General features: G+C 41.7%; 1 protein-coding gene across 1 annotated transcript in view; it reads left to right on the top strand.

Moving 5' to 3' along the window:
* Positions 1-18,779, top strand: part of LOC137379985 (interleukin-1 receptor-associated kinase-like 2) — an 82,595-nt gene that overhangs the window by 29,305 nt on the left and 34,511 nt on the right. Inside the window, exons 5-11 of the mRNA XM_068051440.1 lie at positions 5,088-5,282; positions 6,654-6,718; positions 8,121-8,235; positions 9,530-9,645; positions 10,714-10,924; positions 12,017-12,079; positions 12,620-12,811. Of these exons, the coding sequence (XP_067907541.1) occupies positions 5,088-5,282; positions 6,654-6,718; positions 8,121-8,235; positions 9,530-9,645; positions 10,714-10,924; positions 12,017-12,079; positions 12,620-12,811 (957 nt within the window). The remainder of the gene's footprint in view (positions 1-5,087; positions 5,283-6,653; positions 6,719-8,120; positions 8,236-9,529; positions 9,646-10,713; positions 10,925-12,016; positions 12,080-12,619; positions 12,812-18,779) is intronic.

Below are 18,779 nucleotides of genomic sequence, written 5' to 3'. Positions count from 1 at the left end.
GATGAGGTCCTACAAGCAGAGTTTAGGGAGTTAGGAGCCAAGTTAAAAAGTAGGACCTCAGAGGTAGTAATCTCAGGATTGCTACCAGTGCCACGTGATAGTCAGAGTAAAAATGAAAGAATAGTCAGGATGAATGCGTGGCTTGAGAGATGGTGCAGGAAGGAGGGGTTCAGATTTTTGGGACATTGGGACCGGTTCTGGGGGAGGTGGGACTATTACAAATTGGACGGTCTACACCTGGGCCGGACTGGAACCAATGTCCTTGGAGGTGCTTTTGCTAACGCTGTTGGGGAGGGTTTAAACTAATGTGGCAGGGGGATGGGAACCAATTGAGGTCAGTTGACAGTGAGGAGGTAGTAACAAAAGCCTGTAAGAAACTAGATAATGAAGTCAGTGTGACTAAGGGGAAGAGCAGGCAGGGAGCAGATGATGAATATAAAGGGACTGGTGGTCTGAGGTGCATTTGTTTTAATGCAAGAAGTGTAGTTGGTAAGGCAGATGAACTTAGGGCTTGGATTAGTACCTGGGAGTATGATGTTATTGCTATTACTGAGACTTGGTTGAGGGAAGGGCATGATTGGCAACTAAATATCCCAGGATATCGATGCTTCAGGCGGGATAGAGAGGGAGGTAAAAGGGGTGGAGGAGTTGCATTACTGGTCAAAGAGGATATCACAGCTGTGCTGAAGGAGGGCACTATGGAGGACTCGAGCAGTGAGGCAATATGGACAGAACTCAGAAATAGGAAGGGTGCGGTAACAATGTTGGGGCTGTACTACAGGCCTCCCAACAGCGAGCGTGAGATAGAGGTACAAATATGTAAACAGATTATGGAAAGATGTAGGAGCAACAGGGTGGTGGTGATAGGAGATTTTAATTTTCCCAACATTGACGGGGATTCGCTTAATGTTAGAGGTCCAGATGGAGCAGAATTTGTAAGGAGCATCCAGGAGGGTTTTCTAGAGCAGTATGTAAATAGTCCAACTCGGGAAGGGGCCATACTGGACCTGGTGTTGGGGAATGAGCCCGGCCAGGTTGTTGAAGTTTCAGTAGGGGACTACTTTGGGAATAGTGATCACAATTCCGTAAGCTATAAAATACTCATGGACAAAGACGAGAGTGGTCCTAAAGGAAGAGTGCTAAATTGGGGGAAGGCCAACTATACCAAAATTCGGCAGGAGCTGGGAAATGTAGATTGGGAGCAGCTGTTTGAAGGTAAATCCACATGTGATATGTGGGAGGCTTTTAAAGAGAGGTTGATTAGCGTGCAGGAGAGACATGTTCCTGTGAAAATGAGGGATAGAAATGGCAAGATTAGGGAACCATGGATGACAGGTGAAATTGCGAGACTAGCTAAGAGGAAAAAGGAAGCATACATAAGGTCTAGGCGGCTGATGAAAGACGAAGCTTTGAAAGAATATCGGGAATGTAGGACCAATCTGAAACGAGGAATTAAGAGGGCTAAAAGGGGTCATGAAATATCTTTAGCAAACAGGGTTAAGGAAAATCCCAAAGCCTTTTATTCATATATAAGGAGAAAGAGGATATCTAGAGAAAGGATTGGCCCACTAAAGGACAAAGGAGGAATGTTATGCTTGGACTCAGAGAAAATGGGTGAGATTCTAAACGAGTACTTTGCATCGGTATTCACCGAGGAGAGGGACATGACGGATGTTGAGGTTAGGAACAGATGTTTGATTACTCTAGGTCAAGTCGGCATAAGGAGGGAGGAAGTGTTGGGTATTCTAAAGGGCATTAAGGTGGACAAGTCCCCAGGTCCGGATGGGATCTATCCCAGGTTACTGAGGGAAGCGAGAGAGGAAATAGCTGGGGCCTTAACAGATATCTTTGCAGCATCCTTAAACACGGGTGAGGTCCCGGAGGACTGGAGAATTGCTAATGTTGTCCCCTTGTTTAAGAAGGGTAGCAGGGATAATCCAGGTAATTATAGACCGGTGAGCCTGACGTCAGTGGTAGGGAAGCTGCTGGAGAAGATACTGAGGGATAGGATCTATTCCCATTTGGAAGAAAATGGGCTCATCAGTGATGGGCAACATGGTTTTGTGCAGGGAAGGTCATGTCTTACCAACTTAATAGAATTCTTTGAGGAAGTGACAAAGTTGATTGATGACGGAAGGGCTGTCGATGTCATATACATGGACTTCAGTAAGGCGTTTGATAAGGTTCCCCATGGCAGGCTGATGGAGAAAGTGAAGGCGCTTGGGGTCCAAGGTGTACTAGCTAGATGGATAAAGAACTGGCTGGGCAACAGGAGACAGAGAGTAGCAGTAGAAGGGAGTTTCTCAAAATGGAGACGTGTGACCAGTGGTGTTCCACAGGGATCCGTGCTGGGACCACTGTTGTTTGTGATATACATTAATGATTTGGAGGAAAGTATAGGTGGACTGATTAGCAAATTTGCAGACGACACTAAGATTGGTGGAGTAGCAGATAGTGAAGGGGACTGTCAGAGAATACAGCAGAATATAGATAGATTGGAGAGTTGGGCAGAGAAATGGCAGATGGAGTTCAATCAGGGCAAATGCGAGGTGATGCATTTTGGAAGATCCAATTCAAGAGTGAACGATACAGTAAATGGAAAAGTCCTGGGGAAAATTGATGTCCAGAGAGATTTGGGTGTTCAGGTCCACTGTTCCCTGAAGGTGGCAACGCAGGTAAATAGAGTGGTCAAGAAGGCATACGGCATGCTTTCCTTCATCGGACGGGGCATTGAGTACAAGAGTTGGCAGGTCATGTTACAGTTGTATAGGACTTTGGTTCGGCCACATTTGGAATACTGCGTACAGTTCTGGTCGCCACATTATCAAAAGGATGTGGATGCTTTGGAGAGGGTGCAGAGGAGGTTCACCAGGATGTTGCCTGGGATGGAGGGCGCTAGCTATGAAGAGAGGTTGAGTAGATTAGGATTATTTTCATTAGAAAGACGGAGGTTGAGGGGGGACCTGATTGAGGTGTACAAAATCATGAGAGGTATAGACAGGGTGGATAGCAAGAAGCTTTTTCCCAGAGTGGGGGTTTCAACTACTAGAGGACACGAGTTCAGAGTGAAAGGGGAAAAGTTTAGGGGGGATATGCGTGGAAAGTTCTTTACGCAGAGGGTGGTGGGCACCTGGAACGCATTGCCAGCGGAGGTGGTAGATGCGGGCACGATGGAGTCTTTTAAGATGTATCTAGACAGATACATGAATGGGCAGGAAGAAAAGAGATACAGAAGCTTAGAAAATAGGCGACATGTTTAGAGAGAGGATCTGGATTGGCGCAGGCTTGGAGGGCTGAAGGGCCTGTTCCTGTGCTGTAATTATCTTTGTTCTTTGTTTGTTCTTTGTTCTCTGAACTGCTTCTACTGCAATTATATCTTTTCTTAAGTAAGGAGACCAAAACTGTACACAGTACTCCAGATGCGGTCTCACTGAGGCCCTGTACAGTTGTAGCAACACTTCCCTAATGTTATACTCTATTTCCCTTGCAATAAACCCCTCATTCCATTTGCCTTCCTAATCACTTGTTGTACTTGCATATTAATCTTTTGTGATTCATGTACCAGATCCCTCTGTACCTCAGAATTCTGCAGTCGCTCTCCATTTAAATAATATACTGCTTTTCTATTTGTCCTGCCAAAGTGGACAAGTTCAATTTTCTCACATTATACTCCATCTGCCATATTTTTGCCCATTTACTTAATCTATCTAAATCCCTTTGTAGACTCTTTATGTCCTCTTGACACATTGCTCTCCTACCTGTCTTTGTGTCATCAGAAAATTTAGTTATGATACGTTCTGTCCCTTCATCCAAGTCATTGATATAGATTATAAATAGTTGAGACCCGAGCACTGATCCCTGTTGCACTCCACTAGTTACAGCTTGCCAACCTGAAAATGACCCATTTATCCCTATTCTCTGCTTCCTGTTAGCTAACCAATCCTCTATCCACGCTAACATGTACCCCCTACATCATGAGCCCTTATTTTTGTTTAGTAACCTTTGGATGTGGCACCTTATCGAATGCCTTTTGGAAATCCAAGTACACTGTATCTATAGGTTCTCCTCTATCCACCTTGCCTGTTACTTCCTCAAAGAATTCTAATAAATTAGTCAAATACGATTTCCCTTTCACAAAACCATGTTGACTCTGTTTGATTGTATTATGATTTTCTAAATGTCCTGCTACAACCTCCTTAATAATGATTCTAGCATTTTTCCTATGACAGATGTTGGGCTAACTGGCCTATTGTTGTTGTAGCCAAAGTCCCAAAGGACCATAGGCATCTCTCCCATTTGAGAGAGACAGTTGGTGATGCCTGCCCTTTAAATTGAGCCCACTGCTGGCTTAGTCCCGCCTCCATCTGCATTTATCCTCGTTAATTGGGCAGCAATCATGACACTTGGCCAATTAAGTCATATGAAAATCGAAATAGTGGCACATGCGTGTTTCTATGTCGATGCGTGGTCAGGACCCACAAGTCATCACGACTTCAGGGTTCCAACCCAGGAATTGAAGTCTCACCCATAATGCCCAATTCTGGGCACCACACTTTAGGAAGGATGTGAGGCATTAGAGAGGGTGCAGAAAAGATTTATGAGAATGGTTCCGAGGATGAAGAGACTTCAGTTACCTGGATAGACTGGAGAAGCTGGGGCTGTTCCCTTAAAGAAGGTTGAGAGGAGATTTGATAGAGGTTTTCAAAATCATGAGGGGTCTGGACAAAGTAGATAGGGAGAAACTGTTCCCATTGGCATAAGGATTGAGAACCAGAGGACACCGATTTTAAAGTGAATGGAAAAAGAACCAAAGGCAATGTGAGGAAAAACAGTTTTACGCTGCAGGTAGTTAGGATATGGAAGGGGACTAACTGAGTTGTTCTTGCAGAGAGCTGGCACAAACGCGATGGGCAGAATAGCCTCCTGTGCTGTAACCATTCTATAATTCTATGGGAGGAACAATGCGACATGTGAGCAGCACTTGGTTCATACTGGCACCTAAAGTGCACACTGGGAAAGGTGCCTGGTGGTACATTGCTACATCAGTCCCCATACATGTTACAGTATGTTTTATCTGCTTTGTTCAGGATGAAGTTGGCAGCAGACCCCTCCAGGAAACTAATCACCATCCTGCAATGCTCAGCTGCATCTGGTCTTTGCAGGACTTGAAGCAAGCCACTGATAACTTCAATGAGAGGTATAAGATTGGCTCAGGAACATTAGGCCATGTCTACAAAGGCCACCGGTTCAATACTGCATATGCCATAAAACTGCTAAAGAAGGCAAGTCTCTTCAGCTTGTGCTAATAATAAATAGCTTCCTGTGATGATCTTGCCCACCAATGTGTAGCTTGCTTCTTAAATCTCTATCTTACAATGTCTAAAAATATTTAGATACCACAAGGATGTGGTGATCACAGGCCTCTTTAGTACAACATTTTAACAATCAGTATGGTTTTACAAATTACAAGAGACACAACAATAATTGATGCTTGCGGCCAGAGACAAAAGGGCTGATTTTAACTCCCAGCAGGAGTCGTGTGAACAAAAACCAAAGCAGACAGAAAACTCTCCCACCCTCCATAGTATAAGGCCCAACAGATTTTAACCCCTGGGCCTCATCTGAATGGGCTCCAAAGGTCTACCATCTACACCTGGCAGTAAGTGCTAGCTGGCCAGCAGATGAGAATGAGAATCCATGCAGCAGGAAGCTGCTACCGGGTACCCAAAGGAACAGTCCCTGCAAATCAGGTAAATAGTTGGGTGAGGGGAACAGGGTCGGGAAGGTCACATGATTGCGGGAGGGGAACCCCGGGGTATGGAGATGCCGGACGTTTCCTCGTGGGACCAAGAGGAGCACACCTGCTCCTCCTAGCTTAAAAGGAAACTGATATCGGTGTCCGATCAGTGTATTTAATGTCTAACCCTGTTGTCCTTCAGCAGGTGTACCTCTCACCTGTTCTAAAGGGCAGAAAGGCAGTGGGATCGGTTGGGGTAAGTCACTGCAGCCATTTTAACTGTTAAACTGCCCAGCTTCTGCTGGTTGGGTAGGGTTAAAATCAGCCCTTAGAAATTTGTTTGAATAATGCAGCTCAGATTAGAAATTAACAACAGTTTAGGACAGTAGTTAATTGCTTCTGCTTTACCAGCTTTGTTTGCACTGTGATGTTTCTGGGGAGCAATTGAATACAGGGGAGGTGCCGATCTAATGGTGCACCTGCAAACTCAAATGACAGCATTCTGTACTATTAATGCGAGTTCTATAGATTGTAAAGAACTCACTTCCCCATCAGCTCTTCTTAATCAGTAGAGAATAGATTGCTGGTACAGGAGTCTGCATATTTTATATGAGAAACGGAAGTAAAAGACAGCCTTTTTGGCGCTTATCCAATATCCTCTCCAGCATAACTTCTACCTCTGTAACACTGCCCCACCTTTGACTGAACCTTTGGCCATTCCTCCTAGCCTTTCTTTCTTTGAGTCGTTGTCTTTTTTTTTGGAATCTCCGAGGTGCCTTGGGATGTTTTTCTATGTATTCACATAAATGAAAATTACAGTTATTGTTGAGGGATACTGCAGAGAAATCTTTCTGTCTTGTAAATTGTGCTGTTCCTTTTGTGTGTGCGTCTCATGTCTGAATTATTTTTTGTACAGATAGATGACATCAACATGAAAATCACACAGGATATTTTTCACACAGAGGTCAGAAGTCTCTACCAGTAAGTATACTGTTCTGTGCCAAGATCCCTGTGTGTCTTGTGATGTTTTCATGTTCTATGATGAGAAAATGCCACCAAGAGACATCCACACAATATAGTGCATTGTGCGCACCACGGTTTATGACTATGTTTCACATCCACTGACTCCCTAATTTTAGTTCAGTTGTCAAGGGAGAGAAAATGCTTAGGGACCAGGAGATGCCCACAGTGAGGGAGTTCCCGACCCAGACAACGCTCAAAAGGTTTAACAGCATATCCAACGAAAAAGGAAGAAGATCTAGGGGTAAATACTCACCTGTTGATCACCTCCATATGCTGACACTATTATTTATCTCTTAAAGTCTCATTATGTAGCAGAAATGTTTCAAGAGGGTTGCTGTTAAAAGATGGTTCATGCATCTGTGTTTAGGTCATGATGTCGGACATCTCCTTTGTTGTGTGAAAATGTTCAACCTTACACCAATGCTTTATCAATGCTTTAGTTGCAGTTAGACAGTATACATTTATTTTTATCTATTAACACTGGGGCTAAGCGTAGATCTTGTGCTACTTTACCCTGCTAAAGACAGGTTGTGTCATCCTCTGACCACAAGGGATAATTCAGGAGAATCTTATTTATCTATTGTTCTACCATGAGTTAGATGGGCTCCACTTGTCCTCTGCTGCACTGCACTCCGCGCCCCCACATACCATAGCATTTTAGACTGTTATGTCTTCTGAGGCCAGGTCTAGAGGGGGAAAAGAAACTAACTAGGAGTACCTGATTCTGATTGTCATGTGACTGTTCTCTAAATTTTGATGTATTACCTGCTCTGAGGTAATTGGGTTCAATCTTAAGTCTTAATGCCAGTTTCCCGCCTCTAAGTCTTTTCACATCCCAACCAAGAGGCAGGTGACCTGCTCCCAGGTCTCTGTCAATGCTGTGCACTGAATGGCTACTTAGAAGTATGCGAGTTGATTCTCCAACTTTCCCTCTTTCCTTGTGATCAAAGGGTTGGCCTCTGATTGTCACTTTACCGTATTGTCACTATTGGGATTGAAAGTTCACCATCTTGAGAAAGCAGTGACACAAACCACTATCTTGAGCTCCAGTAGGTTAGGCTATGGCGTTCAGACCATGGCCCAGCCTGTTCTAGCTCTCTCTCATTGACTCACTGCAAAGACCAAAATAGCAATCAAGTTCATAAAAAGCAACAGAAAAACTTTCAGCTTCACTGGTGCTCAGAAGGAGATGCACAAAGTAGAAAATGCACACCTACTGGGCTTTGCACTTGAGAGAAGGATGTGAAGGGTGTAATTTTCTGCTGCAAAAGTTGAAGCAACAATGCAAGTTTCACATGAAATATCTGTCCTTTCTTTAATTAAAACTTTTGAGATTGATTTTTTTCCTATTACTTCTCAGGTTTCAACACTCTAACATTTTAGCTCTAGAAGGCTGCTGTGCTGAAAATGGCTTTTACTGCCTCATTTATCATTACATGTCCAATGGCTCGCTTGAGAGCAAACTTCACTGCAAAGTAAGCAGTCGTTCTTCTATTTTTCACTTAATATGTAAAAAAATGTCTGTGCACTCATTACAAATAAAATTGCCTATTTAAACTTGTAATTCTGTGAGAACTCACCCTCCCAGTAGTGATCGAGATTCAGTAAGGTTTGGTTGGCATCCTTCCATCTACGAAAGATGATGGACATGTAGTAAACAATCCATTTCGGTGGGGTGTCTTCTCTTGGTGCACCTTTGCTGATGGCTGTGAAGGCCAATCCATGAGAGGCAGATTCTGTCACAAGTGCCTCATGTGAAGCTGCCAAGGGACACTGAGTTATTGTTTTTGACGTTGGCGCTTGTTGCCAAGCTGCTGTAGCCACTAGTCATCATGGTAGTGCATGCCAATCCGCAGCATGTGTCACCATTTCCCTCTTTCGCCAGCTAGTGACTCCCAGGTGCGATAGTCGATGTTTAGGGCCTTCATGTCACGTTTGCAAGCATCCTTGAAGCGGAGCTTTAGGTGCCCCACTGGTTGTCTGGTCCTGGCTACCTCACCATACAGAAGGTCCTTGGGTATGTGACCATCTTCCATCCTGCAGACATGTCAGATCCACCGAAACCACCTCTGTTTGATTAGTGCCAACACAGTTGGGAGCTCTGCCTTTGCGAGGGCTGCCACATTTGTGATTTTATCCTGCCAGGATATACCCATAATGCTCCGCAGACAGTGAAGGTGGAAATTATTGAGCTTCTTTACCTGGTAGCTGTAAGTCACCCAGCCATACAGCAAGGTGCTGAGAACATAGGCCTTATAAACCATCAGCTTGGTCCCAAGACTCAGTAAGAACCCAGTTTTTATGTTAATCTGGGGTCCTCCCCATAATGCAGCTAGTGCAACTGAGCAATGTTTCAGTTACTTAGTACCTATTTGCAGCAGGCATTTAAGGAATGAAAGATGGTAAACTTGCATTTCTATAGCTCCCTTCATGACTTCACGTTGTCCTGAAGCGCTTCACACCCAATGAGGTACTTTTGAAGTGTAGTCCTGTTGTAACATAGAGAAACACAGCAGCTAATTTGCATATAGCAATGTGATCATGACCAGATTTTTTTTTTGTGCTGTTGATTGAGAGATAAACATTGCCAGAATACTTGAAGAACTCCCCTGGTCATCTTTGAGCAATGCCATGGGATCTTTGTCGTCCACTTGGAAGGGCAGACAGGGTCTCAGTTTAACATCTCTTTTGAAAGACAGCACCTCCAACAGTGCAATACTCCTTCAGTTTGCACTAAAAAATTGTTAAGCAATATCACTTTTGTTCCAGAATCCTGCCGATGCGATTTCATGGAATACACGTATTAGCATTGCAATTGGAACAGCAAGGGCAATACAGTTCCTGCATCAGAGAAATGTGCCTCTAATTCATGGAAATATAAAAAGGTAAAACTGCCAATACTTTTGTTTCACCAGCCTGTTTGAATTAGAAAAGTAATGATTCCTGGAATTGGACTGTGAAAAACACATAACCTGCATTCGATGCTTTTTTGTGAATCACTGCCTTCCTCAAGGCCACTTTTTCCCCAGTTTTCCCTTTTCCTCTTTGCTGCTGAAGGTGTTAATCAACCTCTGATACCTCACTGATGTAGTCACTTTTCCTCCATAAAATGCTTATCAACTATTGGCATATCCTAGCTGAGCCCAGTCCTATCCTTGCCTGTAGTCTGTATGCGCACTTTCCAGAGGAATTCTGGATAGCAAGTTTAACCAGGAATCCTGCCCAAGGTTGTTTTGCCTTTCCTACCTTAGCAATACTGCACTCCACCCACTTCTCCCCCAGCTGAGATCAAACAACTCCGATTGGGCCAGAAGCCAAAGCAAGGATCTTCCAGGTCAGCAGAGCTTGGTCATACATTGAGTGATACTTTTACCCATTGAGTTGTCAGGGAGAGCTTCTGGCTTTTCCTTGGTTGAGTTATTTGAGTTTAATACTATTTTTCTCCTCTTCTCTCATCTCTGTGCACTAACTGCAGTCAAGAAGATAAGTGGGTTGGCAACCTACAGTCAAGAAGATAAGTGGGTGGGCAACCTACTTGCAGGCTTTGCTCAGCATTTCAATGAAACAGGTAATTGATGTGCAAGAATGGTTCTGTTCCCAAATTCCTCATTTATTAGATTATACTGAGCTCCTCCCCAAAGTCGTGCAGTTGAATAATGTGATCTGCATTCTATAAATCCATGTGGTTACATATTCAAACCCCAAGATAAGATGACCATAATGAAATCCATCCACATTTCATCAAATTTAACAATGTACATCGTGGAGGAATTTTTATTGGTATTCGATAGTTTAGATGTGATTGTGGAAATCAAGTACCAGGACACTCTGCACACCAAAGGGTAATGATTGTCATATCGTTACTGGAAGCTTAAAGCCATAATTACTAGTTGATCACCAAATAATTAGTCATTATATATTGCTTAATTTTAAATTTTTTCTTGCTCCTGCAGTTCTAACATTCTGCTGGATGAATATTTTACACCAAAGCTGGGAGACTTTAGTCTGATGAAGATTGGCCCTCTTAGTGGAAGTGCTAACCCTATCAACAGCCATACTACCCTGAAGACCAAGACTTTGCAGGGACCTCTAGCCTACCTACCTGATGGGTTTATTCGACACAGATGGTTGTCTGTAAAAGTTGACACCTTTAGCTTTGGAATAGTAAGTAGTTCATCTGTGATGGGTTTGACCATTCATTGAAAGTATCCAGTCAATGTAGGACTTATGAAAAGGCTGATGCAACGTTGGCATCTATCACATGGATTTTTGAATACAAGACAACTCTATTTATGGCATCCTACTACAAATAGCTGGTAGAGTCTCAATTAGAATGATGTGAGCAGTGTTGGACCCCCTCTTGGGCACTGCATCAGAGAAAATTCAGAGAATAAGAAGGAGTCATCTTGGATTTCGCATTCTAAATTATGAAGACAGAATCAGAACTGAATTTATTTTCATTGGGAAATTAATTTATTTTAAGTGGGGGAAAAAGAAGTCTTTCAATGCTGTGGGGAAAGAGTTAGCTCTGATCCCAAAGTTCCTTTGCCTGTTGATGTATGCATTTCCTCCACCCTCCACTCTTCCCCATCTATGCCCAACATAGCGCTGGGTGACACCCATCTCTATATCACAACTGACTATCTAATGTGTTTCTGTGCTGATGCTTGAAATTCATGATGTGGTAGCTAAATGACAGTCAATATAAATGTACTTAGAAAAAAATGATGCACTGTGAAACCCACTATAACACAATGTAAACATCACCAAATAGCAATAAAAAGTTTTTAGAAAAAAAAGAATAGTGAAATGAAAATATCAGGTCGACACTACAGGTGTGAAGGTATTCTTCCAGTACAGTATAGAAAAGGCACCTGATTTGTGCTCTACTCTCCCATTGCTGGGAACAATAGGAGAATTAGCTTCTAAGTGGAAATAGCTGGTTTGCCCTCACCTAGCGCTTCTCCCTTCAACTCTCCCAAGGGGCCTGGTTGAAATTGGGAAGATATTATATGGAGGATTCACTGGCACAAATAGTATGTGAGCACGAAGTGGGCTAGTGAGTCAGTACTCACAATGTGCTGTGGTGATGGATCATCTGTCCCCTCATTCATACTTTATAGAGTACAGTCAATGCACAATATGTAATATTGTGTCTAAATGGATTGTCTTGCCTATCTGCATTCATCTGCAGTTCTTATAAGCAGGTATAGATTTAAGAGTAAAGCTCTCGGTGTCATTGTCATCTTATTGCAGGTTCTTGCTGAAATTCTGACTGGTATCAAAGCAGTAGATGAGAGCAGGCAACCAGCATTTCTGGTAAGACGGTATCCTCAATATGTGCTTCATAATGTACTTTGCATTAACTGTCTGTCCCCAGTCTACACAGATGCACAAGGGGCATACAGAGTGGTACAAATTCTCTAATAATCGACTTCACTATCTTTTTATTAATTGGCCCCTTTATTTATGCCGGCCTCTCCCGAGAAGGTTTTGGGTATTTCATCTTAAATCCCCTTTCTGGCTCTGCCTCTTTCTCCTCCCTCCACCGCCACTATAATCTTGCAGTGGTGCCTATTCTGCGTTCCTATGTAAAGATTTCCATTTGTGTATACACATGCTGTTCAGTTTGATGCTCACCGTATATGTGACTCGGGAGTCTTTAATGAGGCTGTGGCATTGTAGAGACATCTTGACTCTAGATGTGACCTGAAAGTGCTTGACCTTGACACAAAAAGTAAAGTGTGCTACCTGACACCCTAAAACTGAAGAAGCCCAAAAGCCTTTAAAATATTTGAGAATGTTTACAATTTCCTTGATTATAATATGACATGTTCTTACTATCTTTGTGCCGAACAGAAAGATCTTATGTTGGGAGAACTGGAGGCAGCAAGGCAAATGAAAAATGCTGCAGATCTAGAGAAAACAGCAAACAACATTTGTCAGATGTATTTGGATACCAAGGGAGGTCCTCTTCCCTTAAGCTTCGCAGTTAGGTTTGCTGTTATCACCTGTCAGTGCATCAAGAAGAATAGACCTGAGATGAAAGAGGTAAATAAAATACATCAATCAATATGAAGAAAGAATTGAGTAAATTTGTGCTGTTTCTGTTGGAACAGAAGAGATTATGGAATGCTTTGATAGAGGTGTAGAAATTATTAAGGGATGGGATAGTGTGGATAGAAACAGACTGTTTCCAGTAGTTCAGTGGGGGGGCGTCTAAATGAGGGGGTCAGAAATATAAGACTAAATACAAGAGATTTAGGACAGAGGGTTGTGAGGCAGTAGAATGCATGACCAGAGTTAGTGATTGAAATAGAGACCATATCAACATATAAGAATAGGGGTTATATAGGCAGTTGAAGGAAAGGGAGAAAAAGGGGTATGGAACCAAGGCAGGCATGTTGGATTAGGACTGCTGCTTGTGTGGAGATGAACACTAATTGAATTGGTTGGACTGATTGTCGTAAGTTATATGTAATTCTGTGTAATGCTGCATGGTCAAAGGTGCCAACCTTTGACTGAAACATTAAACCAGGTGAGCACTCAATATCCTTTGCATGTATAGGCTCGAGGACAAAATTAAGCATGGATGCGATGGTGTCCGGAGTCAATCACCAGTTGACATTCACTGTCTAGGTGCAAATTATGCATGGTGGAAAAGAGCAGCTGGTACCCATGCTACTTACTACAGGACATATCAATACTTTCAGGATATGACAGGAGAGCAGCAAATTTGGGAGTAATTTTATCAAACTAACAATGTTACTTTTAGACTTTCTAATATTGTTTTCCAGTCCAAGGTGCCTGACATCAGCTTCTGTAAGTGGACTGCATCATTTATGATCTGCAATCCACTGCTTTCACTTCCTGGGCTTGCAGGGATAGCATCATCCAGGAGTAGCAATTAACCCCTGATTGAGTATTTCTGTAGGATATCCACAGATCTCCAGTCAATCAGATAGTAAAAAGATCAATAAACTAAACCAGCTTCATGTTTACGATTAAATACTAAGTAACTGCACTGGGCCGGATTTTTAAAGCCCGCTAGGGGCAGGATCACGTGTGAGCATTATTTGAAGATCGTGTTCTCAGAGTTTGGCACTAGGACCCACCACATCCGGCATGCGAAGCCATTTTTAAAGGAACACCAGTGTTGAAGAAATTCAGATTATGCCAAATTGTTGAACAAATTCTCCGGACTCAGACCTTGAGCATTAACAAACTTTATTGCATGATATCATGGGGGGCACACCTTTCCGAAGTGCGGTCCAGTGCCACTCCACCGAACAAAGGAAAATCCACAACCGATATACAGTTACTCAGCCCATCCCGGCTGGACATAATCCAATCATAATAGTTATTGATTACATACATTACACATATTACCAATTAGATTACTCACTAGGCACCATGTGGCTACGTGATCAGCTCGTGCAAGCCCCCTGATCATCTTGTGATGTTTCCCAGACCCCCTTATCAACTATCCTTGAGTCTTCACAATGAATCCTTCTACCTTTATCAAGCTTGCATTCCTGATTGCTTCGTGCAGTCTGCAGTTACACAAAGCTGCTGTCTTATACACTGATATGGGGGGGGACCCTCCTTGGTCAGGCTAATTGGCTGTGCTAAGCAGTACCATGCTCAAGGCTGCAAGCTAACTAACTTGTCCCACAATGCCTTGGGTAAATACTCCATTTTGTAACAATATGTGGCTATACTTTCAACTTGTATATGAGTGTGTATATATATTCACTGGGATTATATGAATCTACTTACTCAAATAACATTTAAACAGTATGATATTTACTGCAGTTATAGAAGCAAAAGCTCAGCAAAACTGCTACCACAATCCCTCCTTTTTGATCATAAGATCAAAGGAACAGGTCAGGATCCCCTATCTCCCTGGGAATGTTAGGCTGAGCCACCCTCTGACAAGGGGCGTGGGTTTGCCTGGTCAGTACGCCTCTCACACTAACCGTTCCTTAGGAATGTGTCATGTCTGGGTGATGAGATAAGAAGAGTGCTGTTGAAGCACAATGTCTCCCTCTGCTATTGCGCTGTACCAGCTGCAAGGCCAAGTTGCCTCTGCAGCCCTGAAGTTGGGAAGTCATTTCTGATAAGCTGTCCCTCCCTGCAGCACTGAAGCTAGCCTGTTAGCAATACATGATTGATTAATTATTTCATCTTAAATGTCCCCATAAAATTCAGTTCTTAAAAATTCTGTTCTCACAGTCCCCCCTTTTATTCTTCAAAACCCTTTTAAGAATCCTTCCCTTGATCCCACCTAGGTGCCTTTGATGGTCTCTATTTGTCTAGAAACAGCCTTCAACACCCGGAGGCGTCGCACTCAGTATGTTGCCTGCTTGTGCCACAAGAGGGGCCTGCGGGAACTCTGTAAAGGCATAAGTTTTGCAGGGGCTTCAATTACTTGTTTACAACATAAAAGGTGGTATACTTGTACAATTACAATTTCATTTAAGCATCACTGTTACATAATCGATTGTACAAACATAATACAATTCCATTCTTACAGTACATTGATCATTCATTAATTCATTTTAAGTATATATGAAAAGGTTATACAATTACCCTTTTATGGCATAACTAATTGTCCCTCCTTTGACAGAGCAAGTTCGAACACTAATTGCTTTTCGGGTAGCTGTCCAACCTGTGTTCATACATCCTCTTACATCGCCTAATTAATTTCTAAAGTTGCCAAATTAAGTAGGTCACATATAACACCATGATACCCAAAACCACTATCAGGACATGGGAGATAATTCTAAACCAGGGGTGTATCTGCACGTCTGACCCCCAGTTCCATAAGTCCTCCTGCCATTTATCTCGTCAATCTCGTCTTGTAGCATCTTCGACTGTTGTTCCAGATTGTAGTACACTACAGCAATGACTTCTAGCTGCTGTCTCTCTTTACCCAAGCCTGTAGGCAATGGCTGAATAGTATATTCATAGTCCCGGAGGTAATTTGTCAAATCCTCCTTAATACTTTCTGTCACGGTTATCGTTTCTGTCTTTTGTTTATGTATCTCTACCAACTCTATCTTCCCTACTCGGGTTGGTATTTGTGAGTTGAACCAAAATGTACTGTTGCTCACCGGCCAAGTCCATTTATGTCCATACTGGTACTCCTTCGCTGTGGTGGTTAAGCAATATCTCCCCTTTTCCATATAGGCCACATGGGTTAACCCTGACAATGCTTTCCTAGTCTCCATGGTGCAATTTACAGTGGCATTAAATCCACATTTTGATTCTGCCATTTTATTTATAGGATGAGGACATATGACCACCTGGTTTTCCAGACTACACTCAGACAATGGATAATGTTGTTCCAATTACCTCTTTTCCAATTTCCACAACATTTCCATAACATAGGGTAATATATCATAGTATTTTATGTAATCTTTTCCCCTTATCACCCCTATATTTTCTACTTTGTATAATTGCATCCCTAACTTATCTCAGAATTACAGGTATTCCCAACACTACTCCAATACTCATAGATCCTGTATTTACACACTCCTGACCTTTCCATACCTTAAGTTTTCTGAGTTGGCACCTGATAATTTTATCATTTGTGTGACTAGCTAAGTCCTCCAACTGGGTGTCATTGATCCAAACTGGCACCTGTCCTGCATCAATTTGCCTCCAATCTGAGATATTCAATAATACCGGTACCAACTCAAGCTTTATTTTATCATATACAATGTTATTAGTTTTTATTAACGCAAGTCCATTTTCTGGTCCTGCAGTTAAGGCAGGGCAAGGGAGACCAGTCACTTGTGACTGCTGAGTCGTAACCTTACTCGTCGGTAATTCAGATGTGGGGGTAATCATGGGGGTTGGTGCTTTTTGTCTGTTTAATCTCACAACCTGGAATAGGAACTGTCCTTTTTTTTTTAGAGCTTTAATATCTTGCGCGAGGGGGAGTTCGAGGATTGTCTGCACTCACTTTTGCTCTATCTCATGCTTTCCCTGTGTTACTACTATTCCCAAATAAGAAACCTTTTCCTTCATTATCTGTGCCTTTTTCAGCTTAACTTTCACTCTGACCTTCTGGAGGAAGGTGGAATATCGATCAATTATTATAAAATCCCTGGGAGAGACACGTCCAGATGTGCTGTTATCCCTTGAACATAAACGCAAATTTATATTGACACTCTCGTGCCAACGGTATGGACCAGAACCCATTGCTAATGTCCAACACAGTAAACCACTTAGACTGTTTTTTTTTCTAAAACTTTGATTGTCCTCTTAAATATCAGATAAATTTCCCTTTGAGTGCTTTAAATATCCACTCATATCAATTAAATTTTGTTTATTGATTCCAATTTCTTATGCCCAGACTTGGTTGTACTTTTTGTACGTTAAAGACAGAAGTGCTTGCAACTATCTCTCCTTCTCAAGCACTTTGTCTCATTGATAAAGATGCTGTGGCATTTGATGTCTGCAATTAAATTCTCAAAGCTGCTGGATCTCTTGCTGTGGCATCAGTTCTCACATAGCCTTGGAACCTGCCGTCACCTGCTTTAAAAAAAAAAGAATCCATTGTGGCTCTGCCCCTGAGCTCAATGGGTTAATTTGTCCACTTATATCTGTCAATTTAGAAATTTAAAATTTAACAATGGCCAATATGTATAAATTTTACTCTCAGCAATGCAAAAAGCTGCAGCAGGGTTAAGTTCTTTGTTTGTCTCCAAGGGGGCGGAGCAAAACATTCTCAGCTGCGTCACTTTACGTAACCTTTCTTTTCTGATCGAAAGGAACTACTGTCCATTTTAAACTTTTTCAATCCTTTTGGTATCCTTAGGATTTGAAAACAACAAAATCATTAGTAACATTATCAACTTCAAAGGAAAACATCTCCTTCAGGAAAGACAGCATTTTAGATCAAACTGCAATTGTTTTCAAATTTTTAGCATCTTTTGTAAGAGGTTTCTAATGCCAGGATTTTTTTTGTAACAAAGATGATTCCAAATTCCAATTCACTGCAATAAATATTTAAAAACCAAAATTGCCAATGTTATATGAACGAGTCTTGTGTCTGGAACTGAAGGCTCCTCCAAAACTTGACATAATAAACTTGAAAGTTCATTGTGGCCACAAATGAAATTTCCAGTTTTTCAACTTAACAGGTCAATTAACCTTAACAGTATTAATTTAATTCAGACTTATTAACTTATAATACTTATTAACTACACACAGAACAGAATAGCACGTGCTTATTTTAAAAGATAGGTAAATTACATCATTTTTCTTCAGGCGCCTTTTCAAATGACTGTAATAAAACCAAAAACTAAAGAAAAAGTTATTTAACATTCTTATAACAAAAGATTTAACACCAGCTTTTTAAACAGACAGAATCTTTCCTATATCTCCTTTGTTTATCCATCTCTCTCTTAAACCAATATCCAATTCCTGACATTTGCTACTTAAAACAGTCAATAAAACATGTCTTTAATTTAACCTCCAGAAACTAGAACAGATTTTAAACTGGAACTCCAATTAAAGCAGGAGTTGTAAACTTCAAATTTCTGATTTCTGCCAAACATCTTCGGACCTTCAAGGCTGAAGCTTAGAAAATTGTTCATTGCCTTTTCACAGTTGCAAAACCAACTTTTAAAATAATAAAACTTTAACTTAAAATATAATTCAAGTTAACACACTCAACAATCATTTTTCACACTCATTCAATTCCAAACAACTTAATAGACTGATGCTTTCAACATTAAAGCCAGACAACAAAGAGTTAACGACAGTCAGTTCTACGGAACACAAGTTGTACAGAACACAAGCTGTACATCCCAGACATTCAATTCATTCGTGGACGCTTCCAACATTCACACATTCGAATCAAAGACACAGTAACTTGTTTTTACTCTAAAACATAGTCTTTTATGTCACTCTGCCATAAACTTTGTCAATGATTTTCTTCTTTCTACAGGCTTAGGGAGCTGATGGCCTTTCGCAATTCTTTAAATTTATCTAAACACCGGAGCAT

The sequence above is a fragment of the Heterodontus francisci genome, chromosome 19 (genome assembly GCF_036365525.1).
Source record: "Heterodontus francisci isolate sHetFra1 chromosome 19, sHetFra1.hap1, whole genome shotgun sequence".
Lineage (NCBI taxonomy): Eukaryota > Metazoa > Chordata > Chondrichthyes > Heterodontiformes > Heterodontidae > Heterodontus > Heterodontus francisci.
This window is presented reverse-complemented; position numbering and strand designations above follow the sequence as displayed.